At 47.9% G+C, this 20,380-nt stretch overlaps 2 protein-coding genes and 1 long non-coding RNA gene across 12 annotated transcripts in view; 2 read left to right on the top strand and 1 right to left on the bottom strand.

Moving 5' to 3' along the window:
- RT1-CE13 (RT1 class I, locus CE13) overlaps positions 1 to 20,380 on the top strand; it is a 211,699-nt gene that overhangs the window by 35,879 nt on the left and 155,440 nt on the right. The window lies entirely within an intron of this gene.
- On the top strand, positions 5,123 to 11,263 carry LOC147998523 (RT1 class I histocompatibility antigen, AA alpha chain-like). Of its 10 annotated transcripts, none has more exons than XM_087598534.1 (8): positions 5,123 to 5,407; positions 7,972 to 8,241; positions 8,423 to 8,698; positions 9,673 to 9,948; positions 10,076 to 10,213; positions 10,390 to 10,419; positions 10,648 to 10,691; positions 10,820 to 11,263. In XM_087598534.1, exons 1-8 carry the CDS (start codon positions 5,335 to 5,337, stop codon positions 10,850 to 10,852), a joined length of 1,140 nt encoding a protein of 379 aa, XP_087454660.1. In that variant the 5' UTR covers positions 5,123 to 5,334; the 3' UTR covers positions 10,853 to 11,263. The 10 variants fall into 10 exon arrangements, with proteins under 10 accessions (XP_087454660.1, XP_087454663.1, XP_087454667.1 ...); XM_087598537.1 differs by having other exon boundaries at positions 10,644 to 10,691; XM_087598539.1 differs by lacking the exon at positions 5,123 to 5,407 and adding an exon at positions 7,683 to 7,769 and having other exon boundaries at positions 10,644 to 10,691.
- Positions 12,023 to 14,131, bottom strand: LOC147998522 (uncharacterized). The gene is made up of 2 exons (XR_015645532.1): positions 12,435 to 14,131; positions 12,023 to 12,299 (listed from the first exon to the last, which is right to left on the bottom strand). It is a non-coding gene; the product is annotated as an uncharacterized LOC147998522 (long non-coding RNA).

The raw sequence follows: 20,380 nt of genomic DNA, 5'->3' as shown, positions 1-20,380 counted from the left end.
AGGGTTTTTTTTCATTTGTTTTAGATTTATTTTAGTTATATGAGCAAACTGTTGCTATCTTCAGACACACCAGAAGAGGGCATCAAATCCCCATTACAGATGGTTGTGAGCCGCCATGTGATTGCTGGGAATTGAACTCAGAAACCTCTGGAAGAGCAGTCAGTGCTCTTACCCGCCGAGCCATCTCTCCAGCACTATTTAAGGTTTAAAAAGAGGTAGGTTGATAAGTGTAAGTTTTGATAGAAAGCGATTTGTGTACAGACCTTTGGACTCACCAAGCTTGGATAGAGAGTGGAAAGCTTTCTCCAAGGTTGCCAAATTCAAATAAGTGGACTGGACATTGTGAGTGTGATTGTTACCGGACAGTATATAGTTTATTGATGATGGAAAAACAGCAACTGTTCAGACAAAAGAGGGGAACATTGCAAGATACCTGATCACATTGTGTAGCCCAAGATTGTGAACTTGGAACAGGAAAACCCTGTCTCTGCTTGTGGAGTTGCACAGCCCTGAGAGACGCCTTTAAGCCAAGAGCGTTCTGTTCAGTGTGGACAGGTTGTTGTGGTGCGGCTCAGACTTACACACACCTTTTCTCCAACAGCTTTCTGTAAACGGTGTTAAATAAAATCAACCATAGGTCAAGAGGCAGAGCATGCAATCAGAAGGCAGGGTGGACATAGGAAAACACAGGAAGTACAAAGGAGGGAGACTGAGGTGGAGGTAACTGAAGGTGTGGAGAAGGAGCTTTCACCTTCTGAGGCCTTGGTAGAGTAGGGAGGTCTTTCTTGGCCTCATTGAGCCAGCAGGTTTTCACCCCAAAATCTGGCCCCTTCATCTTCATTCATAAAATTGAAGGACTGGGATTTTGTTTTTAAAAACAACATACCATGAAAACCAATGTTTTAAGATAGAAACAATGTGTCTCTCCTCCATCTTGACTGATGACCTCATCAGAATATACGCTTCCACATGACTGGCAACAATCTTTACTATGGTTAAAGAGTACACGCCCTGTGAGTTCAGGATCATCTTCAGATGACCACTTGCCACAAAACAATAACCATAAAACTTCTCTGTTCTAGTGAGCTTTCTGTGTATCATTGTATCTCTCTGTAGACTAAAGAAGCACCAACCAGACTCAAGGATTTCTGATTGGCATACACTTTTGTATGAAGATAACAATTTAAGGATACATTTGTTACAACGTACTATATTTGTGACTCAACTCTGGTTTAGAATATAGTGTATGTAATTATAAAAACTTAAGATTTTGAATGTCTACTTGGCTTATCAAAAGCTGGTTTAAGATGTGTGTCTAACACCTCCGCCTTTGCTAACTGCTGAGCACCAAGCTGCTATAAAGTGTAGATAAGCACAACACACGCTGGATGAATAAGGTAGGCATTTCATTCTAAAATTTTATGTTATATGAGCATTATATGCATTCATGACTTTGTGATTGTGACAGACCCCTGGAACCATAGTTACAGACCATCGTGAGCTGCGGTGTGGTTGTTGGGATTTGAACTCAAGACCTCTGGAAGAGCAGCCAGTGCTCTTCACTTCTGAGTCATCTCTCAACCAGTTATATTTGATAACAAATAAGGGATACTGATTAATATGTTATACATCTCTAAGGCCTATTCAGCGTCACTGTGACATTTGTGTAGCTGTGTGTCCTTGTTCACCTTGTTGGGCTTTAGCTATTGGAGAAACTGAGTCATACAAAAACTGTGGTGACCTATAATGGTATGAGATAAAAGCAAGATATAATCTCTTATGGACTGAAGGTTATGACATTTATGGTTTATTTGGATGATAAAAGAGTTTCACCTCAACTTACAAAGGCTGAAACTTAACAGAGACAAAGTTGCAAAATCTGAATCTTAGAAAGTTACCGACTTATTGTAAACTGTTGAGGACAATTAACAATGCACGTCAAGAACAGGAACACGGTTTATTAAGCTCCTGTGTATGTTTCCAAAGTTAAGCACAAACAAGTTACAAGAAACAAGAGAAGTTTGTTCAGTCAGACATTCTTACTATTACAGTCCTGAAAACATTAAGACGTTGGAAAACTGATGCTGCCCTGGGTCCTCTGCCTGCACTGAAATCAAGACTCCCAGAGTGGAACCTTCAGTGATTGTCCAGGTAAGGGAGAAGTCTGTCATTTTTAAGAGATTTGGAAGCTGCTTGGTCTGTACTTACTGCTTACTCAGGTGAAATTCATGCTCCCCAGAGCTCTGATGGTGTTGACTAGGGAGAGTTTTGTACAGTTTAGCCGCAAGCAACAACACGGGCTTCAGGTGCTCCTCAGTTCTCTCCCTGTGTAAACATCATAGGCCACTTTCCTAGAGTTGCTACTGTGTCCAGACACTGATCACATTGTTGCGAGATTCTAAGAAGAATAAATCCACTCCACAGATTTCAATGCAACTTTTTACTATCCCTTTTTGTAAAGGAAGCTATTTTATAACGATTGCTCTCAGTAACCAACCACCTGCCTCTTGTGGTGAGTAATTGGATAGAATAAACTTCGAAGTTTCTGTAGGTTCTAAGGATATGAAAGCTTAAGTTGCAAGACTCTTAAAACTGTGCTTTGAGATCTGTGGATGTGACTTATAAAGGTCAGAAAAACTGCTTTAACTGTAATTTATAAAGGTCTAAGGAGGTGTTTTAAGGTGTGCAAATGCAATTGTAAAGGTCTAAGAAAGTGATTTAAGGTGTATGTAAAAATGAAAAACGTTTCATATTTCTTCCTTATCTATGCTATTGTTATATTTAGGCCTAGAAAGCTCAGAGTTTAAAATTCATCAATGGAGTTGGGATGAGTTATTGACCTAACTATGATAAACTGCGATTGCTATTACAGTCACAAGCTCAAGATTATGAATTTCCTATGGTATGCTATACTTCTAAGTACAGACTAAAAGTGCTTCTCACTGAGCTAAAAAATGCCTGTCCAATCTGTATACACCCAGTGTTCTGGAGAGAGGAAAGAGTTCTCACGCTTTTTATGCCAAGTCATTTTGGGGTCCCATGCTTTTACTACAACTCAAAGGCATGAGACTGCTGCCTTTTCTACAATGTGACATTCAGGACAGATTACACAGTAGTATGTTAGCATGTCTAAAATTTATCTCATTTTGTAAACTTAAAAAAATCTTCTAAGCTTTGAAGAATCTACCTAAATCCACCTTTCATGGGTCAAATGGATTCCAGATAAGTACTGTCTATCAACATCCTGTTTATTCTCCTGCCTATTCAGTTTATTCCCAAGGGTGGGGTTTCCTCCTCCTCTCTGAGATCTTGGGATGTCCCACCCCCAACTAATGAGCCTAAAAGTTTCAAAGGATCACCTAAGGAAAAAATTTCTTCTAATCTCCTTAACTTTACCTTCTGATCCTTATCTATACAGATGTGCTTCAGGGAAATGCTAGCTCCAGGTGTTTCCTCAAAGTCCGGGTGCCACACAGCTTCAAAGCACCTGCCCCATGATGGTTCAACTTAAAGATGAGTCTGCATTCCTCAGCTGCAGATGGCCCTGCAGAGCCTGGACAGTGAGGGGACAGTCTGCTGTATTTGAACCTCCCCAGCTTCCCAGCTTTCTTGGGTCCTCGGAGATATTGCCATACCCCAGAGAGCAGGAGGCAGTCTAAAGAGTATGATGACCCTGTGAGGCCTCATGGATCACCCCGTCCTATTTTCTCACCGTACAGAGTAAATAAGAGGAAGGGATGTCTGTAACCAACAACCACCCACGTTCCAGAACCAGCCTGCTCTCAGACCCTCAGTGTCAGAAGCCACATCACCTGTGGCCACAAGTAGTGCACCCTTATCCTGCCCAGGTCTTCGAAGGCGGCTCTTTTTCTCTTCCATGCCCACCCCCAATAAATCTCTCACATGAAGCCTGTTCTGTGCTGTGATCTTTGCAACATTCCTTAGCCCTCTGATCCATGCGAGAACTCTAAGAAGCCTCCCAGGGTCACCCTGAATGTTTGCCCAGCTGGGCAGGTGTCTGGTGGAGCAGGACCTGAAGCTGCATGAAGTCTGAGCAAAGACGGAAAATGTAAACGGACAAAGAGTGGAAGGGTGCTTCTTCTCATTCCTCTTTTAATACTGTCTGTCTGTCTGTCAGTCAGTCTGTCCGTGTGTCCCATGTGCTGGTATGTGTGTATGTATGCGTCCATGTATGTATATATGTCTGCACGTATATACGTAGGTTTGCATGTATGTACATATGTATGCATGCATGTACATATGCATATAAATGTATGCATGTATGTATGCATGTACATATGTGTGCATATATGCATGTATGTACATATGTATGTATGCATATATGTATGTATGTATATCTGTCTCTGTATGTATCTATATCTATATCTATCTATCTATCTATCTATCTATCTATCTATCTATCTACCTATTTATCCTACCTCTCCTCAATCCCTCCAAAATCAGATTGACGTGCTCTGAGGGAAGAAAATGTCCCTATTTCTCCCCTCCCCCCACTTGCTCTGACTTTATCAGTCTCTCCTGTGATTATATCAGCAGCAGCAGCCAAAAGGCAGGGGACAGACAAGTCCTCAGGACTGAGGGGCAGGGATGAGCTGGGAACCCCCCCCTTCTTTGCATTCCAACTGTTGTTTACCTTGGGTCCTCCATCCAGAGGGTAGGTCAGGGGGAGGAGCTCATCCACATTCTCCTCCCTCAGCTCTCCCTGGGCGACCCTGCACCAGGAAGCCATGCTGTCTGCATTTTGTCAACCTGACACAAACCAAGACAGATTTGGGAAGAGGATCCTGAGTAGAGAAAATGCCTCCATCCAGGCTACCTTTAGAAAAGTCTATGAGGCATTTTGAAAATTATTATTAACGATGAATATGGAAGGGCTTAGCCCACTGGAGGTAATCTTGGCTGGTGGTTGTGGATTGTACAAGAAAACAGGTTGAGCATGCCATGAGGAACAAGGTAGTTAGCAATGGTTCTCATGGTCTCTGCTTCAGCTCCTACCTCTAGAGTCCTGCCTCAAGATCCTGCCCTGAATCTCTTCAATGATGGACTGTGATGTGGAAGTGTAAACGGAAAAAAATCCTTTCTTCCTCCAGTTGCTTTTGGTCATGGGGTCTTATCACAGCAATGGAAACCCTAACACAGAGGTGCACAAGGGCCCTACTCTGCTCCCTGAGTTCTCCTGCCCTTCTCTTGCCCTGGAGCCACAACCTCAGTAGCTCCTAGGATCTGATTCGCTTTGACCTCCAACTGGGTAGCGCGATCTTGGGTTGGTTGTAGAGTCCATGGAGCCTGACTCAGACCTGTCCGGTATCTCGGATGGGGGCGACTGCGCTGCCCATGCTACTCCTGCTGCTGGCGGCTGCCTTGGCCCAAACCCAGACCCTCGCGAGTGAGTGCGGGGTCCGGAGGGAAACCGCCTCTGCGGGAAGGGCGGGGGCGGCACCGGGGAAGCCGAGTCCCCCAGTCGCACAAGAGACCCTTCGCCTCTTCTCCACCCGCGTCCCGAGCCCCAGGCCCTGCTCCCCGCCCCGCCCGCGCACACGCAAGGGGTCCAGGGAGGAGGTAAGGATCTCATCCCCGCGCCCCACCCAGGCTCACACTCGCTGCAGTATTTCAAAACTGCTGTGTCCCGGCCCGGCTTCGGGAAGCCCGGGTTCATGAAAGTCCGCTACGTGGACGACGCGGAGTTCGTGTGCTTCGACAGCGACGCGGAGAATCCGAGATACGAGCCTCGGGCGCGGTGGATGGAGCGGCAGGGCAAGGGCGGGGCGGGCCGGGGGCGGGGCAGGGGCGGGGCAGGGGGCGGGGCAGGGCGGGGCAGGGGCGGGCGGGCTGCGGGGCGGGCCGGCGGGGCAGGGGCGGGGGCGGCAGAGGCTGCATGATGTCTGAGCAAAACGGAAATTGTAAACGTCCAAAGAGTGGAAGGGTGCTTCTTCTCATTCCTCTTTTAATACTGTCTGTCTGTCAGTCTGTCTGTCTGTCTGTTTGACTGTCTGTCTGTCTGACTGCCTGTCTGTATGTCTGATGTGTTGGCATGTATGCATGTTGTACGTATGTATATATGCATGTATGTACATATGTATGTATGTTTGTATATATCCGTCTCTATGTGTATCTATATCTAACTATCTGTCAATCTGTCTATCTATCTATCTACCTATCCTACCTACCTCTCCTCAATCCCTCCAAAATCAGATTGGCCTGCTCTGAGGGAAGAAAATGTCCCTATTTCTCCCCTCCCCCCACTTGCTCTGACTTTATCAGTCTCTCCTGTGATTATATCAGCAGCAGCAGCCAAAAGGCAGGGGACAGACAAGTCCTCAGGACTGAGGGGCAGGGATGAGCTGGGAACCCACCCCTTCTTTGCATTCCAACTGTTGTTTACCTTGGGTCCTCCATCCAGAGGGTAGGTCAGGGGGAGGAGCTCATCCACATTCTCCTCCCTCAGCTCTCCCTGGGCGACCCTGCACCAGGAAGCCATGCTGTCTGCATTTTGTCAACCTGACACAAACCAAGACAGATTTGGGAAGAGGATCCTGAGAAGAGAAAAAGCCTCCATCCAGGGCCGCCTTTAGGAAAGTCTATGAGGCATTTTGAAAATTATTATTAACGATGAATATGGAAGGGCTTAGCCCACTGGAGGTAATCTTGGCTGGTGGATTGTATAAGAAAACAGGTTGAGCACGCCATGAGGAACGAGGTAGTTAGCGATGGTTCTCATGGTCTCTGCTTCAGCTCCTACCTCTAGAGTCCTGCCTCAAGATCCTGCCCTGAATCTCTTCAATGATGGACTGTGATGTGGAAGTGGAAACTGAAATAAATCCTTTCTTCCTCAAGTTGCTTTTGGTCATGGGGTCTTATCACAGCAATGGAAACCATCACTAACACAGAGGTGCACAAGGGCCTTTCTCTGCTCCCTGCGTTCACCACCTTCTCCTGCAGCACAGCCCTGCTCTTTCCTTGCCTTGGAGCCACAACCCTCTTCACAGCTTGTAGGTGTAAAATTATAAGAAATGCTGTCTCTTACCCTGCACTAGATCAGGCACTGTAGTGTTCAAAGATACCTGGTAGACATCTTCATCTCAGTCAGCAAAGCGTCTCACCCGCTCTGCTCCATCCCGTATCACACTGCTGATGGCTACTTTCTGATCCTGGCAGCAATCTCTCTTCTAGCCATCTAGTTGCCAAAGCAGGTTGCCACCAAGCCAGAAATACACACCCCAGCTTCATTGTGGGTTAGCAAGTCTAGCCACCACACACTCTCTTGAACTTAAATGGCCACATGAAAGAACACACAACACAATGACCTCTGATCCAATTGATAAGATAGAGTTTGCTCATCTATATATACAAAGCCCTGTACACATCCATCCCTTAAGAACAGTCATAACAACCTGGAAATGTGCAGAGAGAATCCTAACATCTGCCTCCATGTTCTCTCCACTGCCTCTCTCCTTCCTTGTTCCAGTCTCCTCCTCTCTACAACCTTTCTCCTTCCTTCTAGTCTAATGACAGGCCTAGTTCTATCTGGTACCGCCTTCAACTAACTGCATAATGACATCGTGCTATAACAGCTCCAAGGGATCTGATTGCCTCTGACCTCCCATTGGGTAGTGCCATGTAGGGCTGGTTATAAAGTCCACGCAGCCCACAGGACACAGACGCGTCCAGGATCTCAGATGGAGCGATGGCACCGCGGATGCTGATCTTGCTTGTGGCGGCCACCCTGGCACTGACCGAGACCCGCGCAGGTGAGTGCGGGGTCTGGAGGGAAATGGCCTCTGCGGGGAGAGGCGGGGGCGGCACCCGGGAAGCCCGGTCCCCGCGTCAGTCACCAGACCCCCGCCCCTTCGCCACCGGCGTCCGGATACCCGCGCCCTGCTCCCCGCCCAGCCCGTGCAACCGCCCGGCGTCCCAGGAGGAGGTCCCGGTCTCACCGCGCGCCGCCCCCAGGCTCACACTCGCTGCGGTATTTCCACACCGCCGTGTCCCGGCCCGGCCTCGGGGAGCCCCGGTTCATCTCTGTCGGCTACGTGGACGACACGCAGTTCGTGCGCTTCGACAGCGACGCGGAGAATCCGAGGATGGAGCCGCGGGCCCGGTGGATGGAACGGGAGGGGCCGGAGTATTGGGAGAGGCAGACACGGATCGCCAAGGGAAAGGAGCGGGACTACCGAGTGAGCCTGAGGAACCTGCTAGGCTACTACAACCAGAGCGAGGGCGGTGGGTGACCCAGGGTCGGAGGTCACGACCCCTCCGCGTCCCCACACGGCCGGGGACTTCCAGGTCCCAAGTCCGAGGTTCAGGAGCAGAACGGACCCGGGCCGGTTTCCCTTTCAGTTTGGAAGGGTCCGGGGGCGGGAGAGGGCGGGGCGGGGCCCGGTCTGACCGCGGGGTCCCGCAGGCTCTCACACCATCCAGAGGATGTATGGCTGTGACGTGGGAACAGACTGGAGCCTCCTCCGCGGGTATGAGCAGCACGCCTACGATGGCCGCGATTACATCGCCCTGAACGAAGACCTGAAGACGTGGACAGCGGCGGACTTTGCCGCCCGGATCACCCGGAACAAGTGGGATCAGGCAGGTGTTGCAGATTATTACAAGTCCTACCTGCAGGGCTCGTGTGTGGAGTGGCTCCGCAGATACCTGGATCACGGGAAGGAGGCGCTGCTGCGCTCAGGTGCGGGGGCCGCGGGCTTCTCCTCCCTCTGCCCTCGGGCTGGGTCTCAGTCCTGGGGAAGAAGAAACCCTCAGCTGGGTGATGCCCCTGTCTCAGAGGGGAGACAGTGTCCCTGGGTCTCCTGATCCCTCATCACAGTGACTGCACTGCCTCTCCCAGGGCCCAGGCTTCTCTCTGGAGAGCTCTGAGTCCCTCTCAGGAGGGAAGGAGAGAATTTCCCCACTTAACAGCAGGGCCTCCCTGCTGTCAGCCATGGCCTCTCCCAGGCCAGGTTTCTGCCCACCCCCACTCTGAGGACACTGACTCCTGTCCTGCTGAGTGTGTCAGCCCTTACACCTCAGGACCAGAAGTCTCCTTTTCCTCATAGGAGACATGGACTCCACTACACTAGGCTGGTTCCCCCAGTTTCTAGGTCTTTCCAAAGAACACATTCTCACAGATCCCTCCTTGATGTGGGGTTTGCCTCTCTTCCACACCCCATTTCTCTCTATTCCCACAGAGGAGAATGGTCCCATGAGCCCTTATGGGGTACCCCAGAGGAACATAAATTGTGGGATTTCTTTTTCTTTTTTTCTTTTTTTCTCTCTTTTTCTTATCTTTTACTTTCTTTTTTCTTTCCTTTTTTTTTGAAGGCATTATTTTGCTTCCAGTCATGTTTTCTCTGCAAACACACATTAAATCAATTATTTTCCATTCCCTCTTTTGTTCTGTGACCACCCATCTCATGCTATAGAACATCACATAAGGACGGCCATGTTGACCCACTGGCTCATGTGGATTCCCTCTTATCTTCTGAGTCTCTCAGGAAAGTGTGCAGTTCTGTGCTGAGGGGACCAGCTCTCTCTGCAGGTCACTAGTGAGATGACAGTTGAAGTGTCAGACACACAGTTCAGTGTCATCCTTGATTTAACTGTGTCCTGTGTAGTCTTCAGTTTGTCTTGTTAACTGTGTGATTTCTTAAATCTTCTACACAGATCCCCCAAAGGCACATGTGACCCTTCACCCCAGACCTGAAGGTGATGTGACCCTGAGGTGCTGGGCCCTGGGCTTCTACCCTGCTGACATCACCCTGACCTGGCAGTTGAATGGGGAGGACCTGACCCAGGACATGGAGCTTGTGGAGACCAGGCCTGCAGGGGATGGAACCTTCCAGAAGTGGGCATCTGTGGTGGTGCCTCTTGGGAAAGAGCAGAAGTACACATGCCTTGTAGAACATGAGGGGCTGCCTGAGCCGCTTACCCAGAGATGGGGTAAGGAGGGTGTGGATGCAGATCTGGGGTCAGGAAAAGCTGGACCCTTCTGCAGACCCTGAGTTTGTCAGGGCTGAGGGCTGGGGTCATGACCCCCACCTTCATTTCCTGTACCTGTCCTTCCCAGAGGCTCCTCCAGGCACTGACTCCAACATGGAAACCAATGGTATTTATGTTGTCCTTGGAGCTGTGGCCATGATTGGAGCTGTGGCCATGATTGGAGCTGTGGTGGCTGTTGTGAGGAGGAGGAGGAAGAGAAACACAGGTAGGAACAGGCAGGGTCCGTTTCCCCTCAGCTTCCTTTAGAAGAGCGCTCTGCTAATTAGTGGGAAACACGGTCACATCCCTCATTGCTGCTGTCTCAACTGGGTCCTCTGTCAGTTCTGGAAACTTCCTCCTGTCAAGACCTTCCTTGAACTCTCACAGCTTTTCTTCTCACAGGTGGGAAAGGAGACTACACCCCTGCTCCAGGTTAGTGTGGGGGCAGGAGTGTCCCTGAGGGTATTGGAGTGAAGCTGGAGATGTTGGGAGCTCTGGGAATCCATAGTAGCTCCTCCAGAGAAATCTTCTGGGGGCCTGAGTTGTACCGTGATATGAATGCATACATATGCATATACTATACAGAAACACACACACATACACACACACACACACACACACACACATACATATACATGTGTTTTGTTTTACCCTAGGCAGGGACAGCTGCCAGAGCTCTGATGTGTCCCTCGCAGATTGTAAAGGTGACTCTGGGGTCTGACTGGGGAGGGGCAATGTGGATTGGGTTTCAGGGACTCCCAGAATCCTCTGTGAGTGGAGGGTTGTTGGGCTGTTGTCTTCACAGTGATGGTCTGTGACTCTCATTCTCTAGCATGAAGACAGCTGCCTGGAGTGGACTGAGTGACAGACGATGTGTTCAGGTCTCTCCTGTGACATCCAGAGCCCTCAGTTCTCTTTAGACACCAGTGTCTGAAGTTCCCTGTGATTCTATGGCTTCAGTGTGAAGAACTGTGGAGCCCAGCCCGCCCTGCACACCAGGACCCTGTCCCTGTGCTGCCTGTGTTCCCTACCAAGGCCAACCTTCCTGGTCCAGCCTAGGAGGGTGTGTTTGTGTGTGTGTGTGTGTGTGTGTGTGTGTGTGTGTGTGTGTGTGTGTGTATGTGTCTGTCACATCTTTATCTTGTGAGCTCCATGCTGTGCTGAGTCGCAGCTCCTCACTTCACACTGAGGATAAGGATCTGTGTGTGAACTTGAATGTTCACATCCTTGACCTCAGAGTCGATTGCTTGTTGATTTAATGGATTGAGACTATTTAGAGGTTTGGGGTTTTTTTTTCCTTTTAAATAAATGGTATATGGAGAAGCTTCCAGAATCTGTGTCACTAAACTGCGTGTGTCTGGTGGCACAGGAGGAGGCTGTGGCAGCCGAGTGTGAACAGGGCTGTGCCCAGGTGAGCTCAGTCAGTTCTTGTCTGTGATGAGGTGGGGCCTGGGCTTGCCATCCACTTGATTTAGCTACTAATGAAGCAGTCAGGAAGCTGCCTTCAGTACCCTGTGTAGCCATGCTACTGTGGTGATTTCTGCTTCTCCCTTCCAGTGTCTTTCCCCAGGGTTCACAGGGGCTTTGAATTACTTTGCTCTTTCCCCCCTTTCCTGATTTATAAGAGGCCATTACCAACTTTGTTTTTTGTCATTGACTTGTGGATTATCTCCATTGGTAGACATATGCTGTATTACTACTTGGAATGCTATTGGTCATTTTGTGACCCAGGACTGCCTGTCCTCAGAAGCTGCTGTGGGTTTATCCCTGTCTCCTGAAAATGGCTGTCTCCTCTGAGCATCCTTCCCTTTCCCAGGTTGACCTGACCACCCTCTGACCCAGGTCCTTCCTTTCTTTCTCCCTAGGTGAAACTCCCTCTCTCTGTTTCAGTCACTGGGAATGAACCTAGTTCTCCCTTTTCTGTGTTTGACATTTTTCAAGCTTTTCTGCCTCTATGCTAATTTCTCTAGCTGCATAGCCAACTCTGCTACTTCTCAGAAGAGAGAGAACCCTGCTGTTTTCCTTTTTTGTCCTCCTCCATGTTTTGAATCCCAAGCTTCTCCATTTCTTCCTGTATTTATCCCAGTTCCTCAGTCAAGTCTTTCCTCCTTTTTATAAACAATAGCCCCAAATGAGGGAGAGTGGAAAAGAAAACTGTTGGGGAAATCCATGCAGGGCATGGCCCAAGAAAAGCTTCAGCAAACACATTGTTGGCTTTTTGAAACAAAGTATCCATTCCTTTTCCCCTGCCTTTTGTTCTAAGGAACTTGAAATAAACCCGCCCATTCTGCATCGCCCCACATTTGGCACCACTTGTCATTGTTGCTTTTTTTTTTTTTTTTTTTTTTTTTTTTTTTTTTTTTTGAGCTGGGGACCGAACCCAGGGCCTTGTGCTTGCTAGGCAAGCGCTCTACCACTGAGCTAAATCCCCAACCCCTTGGCACCACTTGTCAAATGTTCATTTTATTTTCAAATAATGCTCAGTTCTGTACACCCTAAGCTGTTAGCTGCAAATTCCATCAAAGGTGCAGCAAATCGCTTCTTTCTGCCCCAGCCTGCAGTGATATGCCCCGACAAGAGCTGTCAAAACTTGAGGTTCCTATCCTAATGGCAGAGGCCATGACATCTCCTGAGCCTGCCACCATCCCAGGAGTTGTCCATGTTTGGGCATTGCCTTTCCTGCCTCAGCCTACTACTGTCATGAGGAGCCATTCACAATGGTGACACCTTTCCTCCTCACCTACAGTCTTGGTACCATACCACTCAAGGAACTGTCCCATAGGAGTTGCATCTCCATAGTGACAGCACCTCCTCTCCTGCCTTGCCCAGCAGCTCAACAGAGATGGTGCTGTAATGTTATATTGTTCTCAGCCCTACTTTAATGTGGTCTCTTAAATGCTTTAACCTCCCTTCAAGCCCACAACCCACTAAAGGTAGTGGAAAAGAAAGGGTATTAGGATACGGGGGAAATGGATCTGTTTAGGAATTGATCTGTGGAGCAAGTTTCCTCTGTGTTGTCAGGAAATCAGCAGTTCAGTTCACAGGTCAGTTCATTAGTGTCCAGATAGCAGCAGTGGTAGCATGACCTTGCAGAAACAGCTAGACCTCAGACAAATTGGCATGGGTCAGCAGGAGGGACTGGGATCAGCAGAGACACCAGGAGAAGTTCTTTAGCAAACTTCTGTCAGGGAAGAGCAGATCAGTGAAGACAGGAGACCAAGAAGCATTACAAAGAGAGCTATGCAAGCAATCCAAGCTTCCTGTCACTGTCCATTGTATCCCATTTATTCTCCCTCCAAACTTCGCATGTCCTCCATAAGTCTTGCCTCACCAAGTGTCTTGCCTTAGCCTATGAGTTTATCTTAGCTAAACTTCACATAAGTCTGTATCATTCACAGATTGACATCACTCTGCCAATCAGCCCAGTCCACAGAAGCAGCAAGCAGCCGCCAGCACACCACCAGGACATATCTGGTGCATTTCTCTCTATGGAATCAGAACTAGTGGAGCTCCACAAAGCAATGTAAAGTGAACCAACCCCTGTGTGTCATAATCAAATAATCCTACATCATGGCTCCTTTCCCATCCTTGCTTTAGCAGAATGTCCTTTCACTTGTGTCTGCTTCAGGAAAGCACTCCTTCACATGTTTGCCTCAGCAAAATACCATCCACACAAATGACTTTGTAAGGAAACCAAAAGTTTGAGCTTCATGGCACTTCAGAAAAGCTGTGTGCAGCTGAGAAGAACTTCTCACCGGAGGGAAGAGGCTGGATAGGGATGGTACCTGGACATTCCTTGCTGGTCATTGTTTGTCCTGACTTCACAGAAAGAAATGGTGTTCTGGAGGCTTTGTGCCAATTCTGTGGACTCGGGCAAATTGGCAGATTGGAGCCCAAATTTTAGATATGTTAACTGATACAGACTCACATGGAGTTTGTTAAGACAGATTCATGTAGAGTTTTGCTAAGACAGACTCACATGGTGTTTTGCTGAGCTGTGGAAGGACACAGAAATTTTGGAGGGAGTTTAACAAGACGCCATGGATAGTGATGGCGGGCTTGCATAGCTGGCTATGTAATGCTTCATTGGTCTCAAGTATTTGTCTCCACTGGTACCTCAGTTTTTAAGGCTGGCCCTCTTCAGCTGGCCCCATTCTCCCACCATTGGAGCTGCCACTCTGCAGTTCCCTTAGGTGTTCTGGGCCATGGCGCCCCCTACCTGCCCTTTGCTCACCTTCCCTTCAGAGCTACCTCTCCCACAGCTCCTCTAGGTTCACCTGGTGTTCAGTGCAGCTTCCTTAGGCCCTGCAGGGCTACTGTGAATTTTCTGGCCTTCCCTCCATCCCTCCACATTCAGAGCTGTAACCCTGCAACTTCCTTAGGCCCTGCTGGGCTACTGTGACTCTTCCTGCCCTCTCCTACCCTCTCATGTTAGAGACCCCTGTAACTTGCAACTCTAACCCTGCAACTCCTCTAGCCCTTTCATGGCTTCTGAGACCCCATTCCCACTTTACTATGAATAAGATCCTTTACGAGAGCTTGGTTCTCATTCCACTTCTGGCTTCTACAAAAGTTCTGGCATCAGGCACCTGGGATCTCCTGGAATCAGCATCAATTTGGACCAATATGCAATAGAGCCTGGTAAGTCTGATTATTTCTTTCCCCAGTGTATGGTTACCCTGATGAAAACCTGTAGTTCCCACTAGGAAAGGACTGGAGAAAGGCTAGCAGTATACATTTTAGATATTTTATAAGGGACTTACTCAGGGTCACCTGGCCATTCATTCATTCAAGGAGTTCTGCATCTGCAAACTGTCTCAAGGTTAGAAACTGATTCATGGGGCGAGATGCTCTTTTGTCACTAGTATGTAGCATTTCTCTCATTTCTTGACAATTTTCCCAATTACATGATCAAAGAAATATTCATTAGGCTTCTGTGGTGATTTGATTAACAATATTTCCTGAGCCTTGGTTGTGCATACCCAGAATCAGGCAGATCTCTGAGTTGGAGACCAGCCTTGGGTACAGAGTGAGTCCCAGGGCAGCCAGGGCTACAGGGAGAGACATGTAGCTGGTCTTTGTTACTTTGTTGGTTCTTTTTTCCCCACCCTTTATCCTCCTTGTTTCACCCCTACGGCTAGAGTTGAAAGAAGGAAAGGAAAGGAGAGAGAGAGAGAGAGAGAGAGAGAGAGAGAGAGAGAGAGAGAGAGAGCTGTCAATCTAATTCCTTTCCAACAATTCTTCCAGTCTTCCAGCCCAGCCCCTTCTAATGTTTCTTTCAACCCTTCCTCCCTCAATTCCCAACACTGCACTTAAACAGTCCCTTCTCCCAGTTTTCCCAATGACAGCAGCTCCAGACTGTGACAACTGTTCTAGCCTCTCTGCTCTGTCAGCTCCACTGTCTCCCAACTATGTCTTCTGCACCAACTGCTTCTCCTCTCACTCTGCGCATCCACTCCTCAGCCTCAGCCTCAGCCTCAGCCTCAGCCTCAGCCGGCTTTTTAATGAACTATCCTGTTCCTAGAAATTCAAGAGGCAACGAAGTTAAGGTCACAGTTTCAAGCAATTCTAACAGCTAAGAATTCTAAAGGGCCAGTTGTGTAGAAACTGGGAACCTTTTTAAGAGTCAGGTGCACAAGACAAACCGCACTACAGAAACACAGTCTAAAAATATATATATTGTGCCTAGTGTCTCCAGCCACCACATACTCGCTTGAACTTGAACTTAAATCGCCACATGAAAAACACACAACACAATGACCTCTGATCCAATTGATAAGATATAATTGCCCACCTAGATATACAAAGCCCTGTACACATCCATCCCTTACACATCCATCCCTTAAGAATATTCATAACAACCTGTAAATGTGCAGAGAGGAATCTTAACATCAGCCTCCATGTTCTCTCGGCTGCCTCTCTCTTCTCTTCGGTTCCAGCCTCCTCCAATCTAAAACTAAATGTTTCCAAAGTCGATCAGATAGTAGATATATGGAAACAAGCAACATTTGCCTATTTTGATATACTAGAGATAGATAGGGAGTCTTTGAAATCTCAGACACCTACAGGATATGGCATTCAGAATGTTTTATGAACACAAGGCTTTCCATAACAGTGAGGCACGAATGCTCTTGGCCGCACCACGTTCTAATTCAGAGGGGATGGAGGGCATCGAGGAACCTCCATATGGAGTTTGCTTCAAAGGTGGCAGAGCTGGGCACCAGCCAAAACCTGCCCATGCTTCAACTGCAGACTGCATGCTGTCCTAACAGGGACAAGCAGAACACAGAGGAAGATGACTGTGAGCTTTGCCAAGACAAGTCGGGGAGTCCTTCAATATTCCTGCTCCACAAAGATGTCCACCATACACTGGGCCAGCAGCCTGAAGCTGGACGCCTCAGCACTGCAGAAGAATCTTGGGTGACTGTCCAGGCAGCCAGCAATCTCTGCCATTTCTGCAGCTTTTGAAGCTGCTTGCTCTGCACTTCCCGTTTTCTCAGGGAACATTTATCCTTCTCAGGTCACTGACGGGGAGGAAGACTGGATAGCTACAGTCTCACAGTAACTGTAAGCTGTTTAAGATTTCAGAAAATGATTTAGGTCTAGGAATATATTTTCAGGATAACTTCAAGTTACGATGGAAAGGGAATTAGGCAAAGAACTTTGGATTCAGGACAGATAGGACTTTGGATTCATAGGACAGATAATAGTTTCTCAATGGTTGGCAGATACAAAGGAACCAGATGTTATGAGTGTGATTCTTATATTTTTAAGATTAAGAATTAATTAAAATTCTTATTTGTAAAATTAATTCCTCTTAATTAAATAATTAAATAAATACATAATAATTCTTAATGAAGAATAATTGTTAACTCTTTATAATTATGTTTTTACCCGTGTCCTCACTGTATATAGTTGATGATGTCAGAGAAAGATTTGCCTTTTATAGGACTAACGGGGGCAATGCTGAGGTAATGTTGTTGTGCCCTGTGTGAGGAAGCCTCTCCGTCCTACCCTGCCTACCTAAAGCACCTTCTGAAGGATGAGATACAGAGCCTATGTCCTATAGCCAAGGAGAGCAGAAGGCAGGATTCTGGTCAGAGGGAGGAACTCTGGGAAGAGAGAAGCATGGGGGAGTCACCACCCAGACTCAGAGGGGTCGGGATGTCTGAAACTGAGGAGAGGAGAGCAGCCACATGGTAGAACTTAGGATGGTGTAAATGGGATAACTGAGTTAGGAGAAGCTGGGACAGGCCCAGCATGAAGCCTAGGCATCCATAAATAAATGTAAGTCTGCTGTCATTATGCAGAGCAAGGACAGGCAGGCAGGAATGTCCCACAGAAGCAGCAGGAGCTGGAGCAGGAGCAAGAGCAAGAGACAAAGAGCAAGCGATTCCTTCCATGTCTTCACTGAGGCCTCCAGCAGAAGGTGTGGCCAGATTAGAAACGGGGAGGGACTCCACTCAAATAATCAGGATTACAGGTGTCTCTTCCTCCATCAAAGGAAAGGATCAGAAACTGATCTTTCCACCTCACCTTAAGCAAAACCGCCTCACAGATGGTGCCCTCCATTTTGGGGTTTTAGTTAACCCCCCATGTAGCTGACATCAAACAATCAACATCATAGTCCAGGTCAGAGTTCTGCACCTACTCTGGGGCTTTGCAGCTCCTCTGAGCACTCAGGGCTCTGCCTCCTGCCTCCTCCCTTACAGGGCGTTTTCTTCCCACGGGTGGAAAAGCATGTAAAGTTCTTCTGGATGTAAGTGTGATGAGAGCAGGGCAGCATGAGACCTGAGAGCCTGGAGAAGCACAGACAGCAAGGAAGCCCTGGGGCAGCTCAGCCAGCCTGGGTCCCCTTTACCCTCAGCTCCGTGGGCTCAGACTCAGTCCCCTCTGTTTCTTCCACCTGGTGGCGCCATTGGACAAGGATGTTACGCTTCTCTACCATCTTCAACAGGTGAGACCTGGAGGGTCAGCTGTGGGAGGGAAGATGGGGGAAGGGGACACCTTTCTCTGAGGAACATTCTGGGTGTTTGGATGTTCTGGTCTTTTATAAATTAGTATCCAACCGTCTGAGTGGAATTTCTCTTGTTCATGGGGAATCAAAACTGACATCTGCTCAATTACAAAGAGCAGCACACACTGTGTCTTCTTTCTGGGATGAGGTCATGTTCTGTGCATAGTAGGTCCATACAATGAAAGATCTTTTGTATATTTAATTTTATGCTGTTCTATAAATTGTCATTTCAATACACACTATTTCAACCATCTCTAACTTCCTGTTACAGAGCTCTCTTCATTGGCTGGTGGTCCACTGTTGTCTGAACAGCACTGTGCCCTCCGCCCCTGGCCTCACACTCTCGATGTGTAGAAGAAAGACAGGCAGGATTATTAAAATCATATTTTTTATATTTATTTTCATGACCTGTCCTCTTTGTGCATATAAATTTGTAGCTGCACAACCATTGATCCCTTGGAACTGAAGTCACAGATGGTGGAAGCCACCTTGTGCTGAGGGAACTCATCCTGGATCCTCTGCACCAGCAACAAGTGCTCCTGGCTGCTGAGCCCTCTCCCCAGCCACCATTGGAATGTTTGCCTCAGGAACCACACAGCTGCCTCACAGCTGCTGGCTGACACCATAGAGAAACCAGAGGCCAAGGAAGAGACAGGGTCAGTGCAGAGCTCAGGAGGGAGGGGAGCTGGGCACGGATGGGGTGAGACCTGAGGGACAGAGACAGAGAGGGGCTCAGCAGGAGGAGACAGAGGCAAAGGGGGAGACCTAACTCAGCAGAGTGCCCTGTGTGTGGGCATTTCCCTCAGCCTGCACTGGACACATCTCCAGAGCCTCTTACACTTCACAGTGGCTGCTGTGCTGGTTTGAATGAGAACAGCCACACAGGCTCATGGGAATGAATCCTTCAAATCCAGCTGAGGCCATGTTCAGAGAGGATTGGGAGGTGTGGCCTTGATGGAGGATGTGTGCCACGGGTGTGTGCCACTGAGGTTTTAAAAGACTTTCACTGGGCTGGAGAGATGGCTCAGTGGTCAAGAGCAATGACTGCTCCTGAGTTTAAATCCCAGCAAACACACGGTGCCTCACAACCATCTGTAATGAGATCTGATGTCCTCTTATGGTGTCTGAAGACAGGTACAGTGTACTTTATAAATAAATTATATATATTACATATAATAATATTTTATATTACATATATTATATATATCAAAACTTTAAAAAATTGACTTTCTCTATTCCCAGTGTCTCAGTCTGTTACTTGCAAATCAAGTCGGGAGCTCTCAGCTGTTCCCCCACCACACCTCTCCTCTGCCATCATGGACTCAAATCCTCTGAAACTATATAACAGATTAAACATATTCTTTTATAAGATGCCTTGTGTCTTGTCACAGTAATAAAAACTAACTAGAGCTAGTGTGCTGACACAGGCCTTCAATCCTATTGTGGCTGATTGAATAGGTGCCCCCCCATAGACTCATGTGTTTGGATGCTTGACCCACAAAGAATGGCACTATCAGGAGGTGTGGCCTTGTGCGAGTAGGCATGAACTTTATGGAGGAAGTGAGATCCTCTTCCTAGCTGCCTTTGTATCAAGATGTAGAAGGCTGAGCTCCTTCAGCATCATGTCTGCCTGCAGCTACCATGCTTCCTGTTATAATGGACTAAACCCCTGAAACTGTTACCCAGCCAATATTGAATGTTTCTTTTTAGAATTGTTGCCTTGGTCATGGTGTTTCTTCAAAACAATGAAAGGGAAACTGTGACACCCAGCCCTCAGGATGCAAAGGCCATGTATCTCTGTGACTTCAAGTGCAGCTTGGTCTGCATAGTGAGTTCCAGGACAGCCAGAGCAGTGCAGACAGACCTTGTCTCAAAAAAACAGAATAAATAAGAAGAAAAGTAACAAAGACAGATCCTTTCTGTGGGGCTGCCTACCCCAATTGCATCCTTAGGTCAGTCATGGAACCTAAGAGCTTCAAGATCCCACGGAAAACACTCACAGCACCTAATAAGCGTGGTTCACTGAAACAGGAGCCGCTGAATCCTGGTGAGGCTGCTGGGCTGCTGTGGAGACCTGCATGGGGAGGTGACTGGAGTTCACACCTGTGCTCACCCACATTTGTTGCTCTGTGTGATGGGTGACTCTCTTCAGGAGCCCCCACCCATCTCTCCTCTTCTTTCCACTTCAGTTATGTGACTGAGATTTGTAGAGCTCCCCGGAGTCAAGAAACCTGAAAATTTAATCTTTCCCCATACTCTGACCAGGGATGAAACCTCACATCACAAGTGTGTGCTCTCTGGCCTGAGAATCATCTTTCCTCCAATGTCCACACTGCTCAGGCCTGAGGAACTCTGGGGCCAGCTCGGTTATCAGAT

This window comes from Rattus norvegicus, chromosome 20, assembly GCF_021556685.1.
Source record: "Rattus norvegicus strain SHRSP/BbbUtx chromosome 20, alternate assembly SHRSP_T2T, whole genome shotgun sequence".
Lineage (NCBI taxonomy): Eukaryota > Metazoa > Chordata > Mammalia > Rodentia > Muridae > Rattus > Rattus norvegicus.
Note: the sequence above shows the minus strand (reverse complement) of the source record. Positions and strands in the feature narration are given on the sequence as shown.

Coding starts and splice junctions, on each gene's coding strand:
- LOC147998523 (XM_087598533.1), top strand. CDS start 5,335: ATGGGGGCGACTGCGCTGCCCATGCTACTCCTGCTGCTGGCGGCTGCC. Junction 5,408..7,971: donor CCAAACCCAGACCCTCGCGA/GTGAGTGCGGGG, acceptor CGCCGCCCCCAG/GCTCACACTCGCTGCGGTAT. Junction 10,214..10,389: donor GAGGAGGAAGAGAAACACAG/GTAGGAACAGGC, acceptor TTCTTCTCACAG/GTGGGAAAGGAGACTACACC.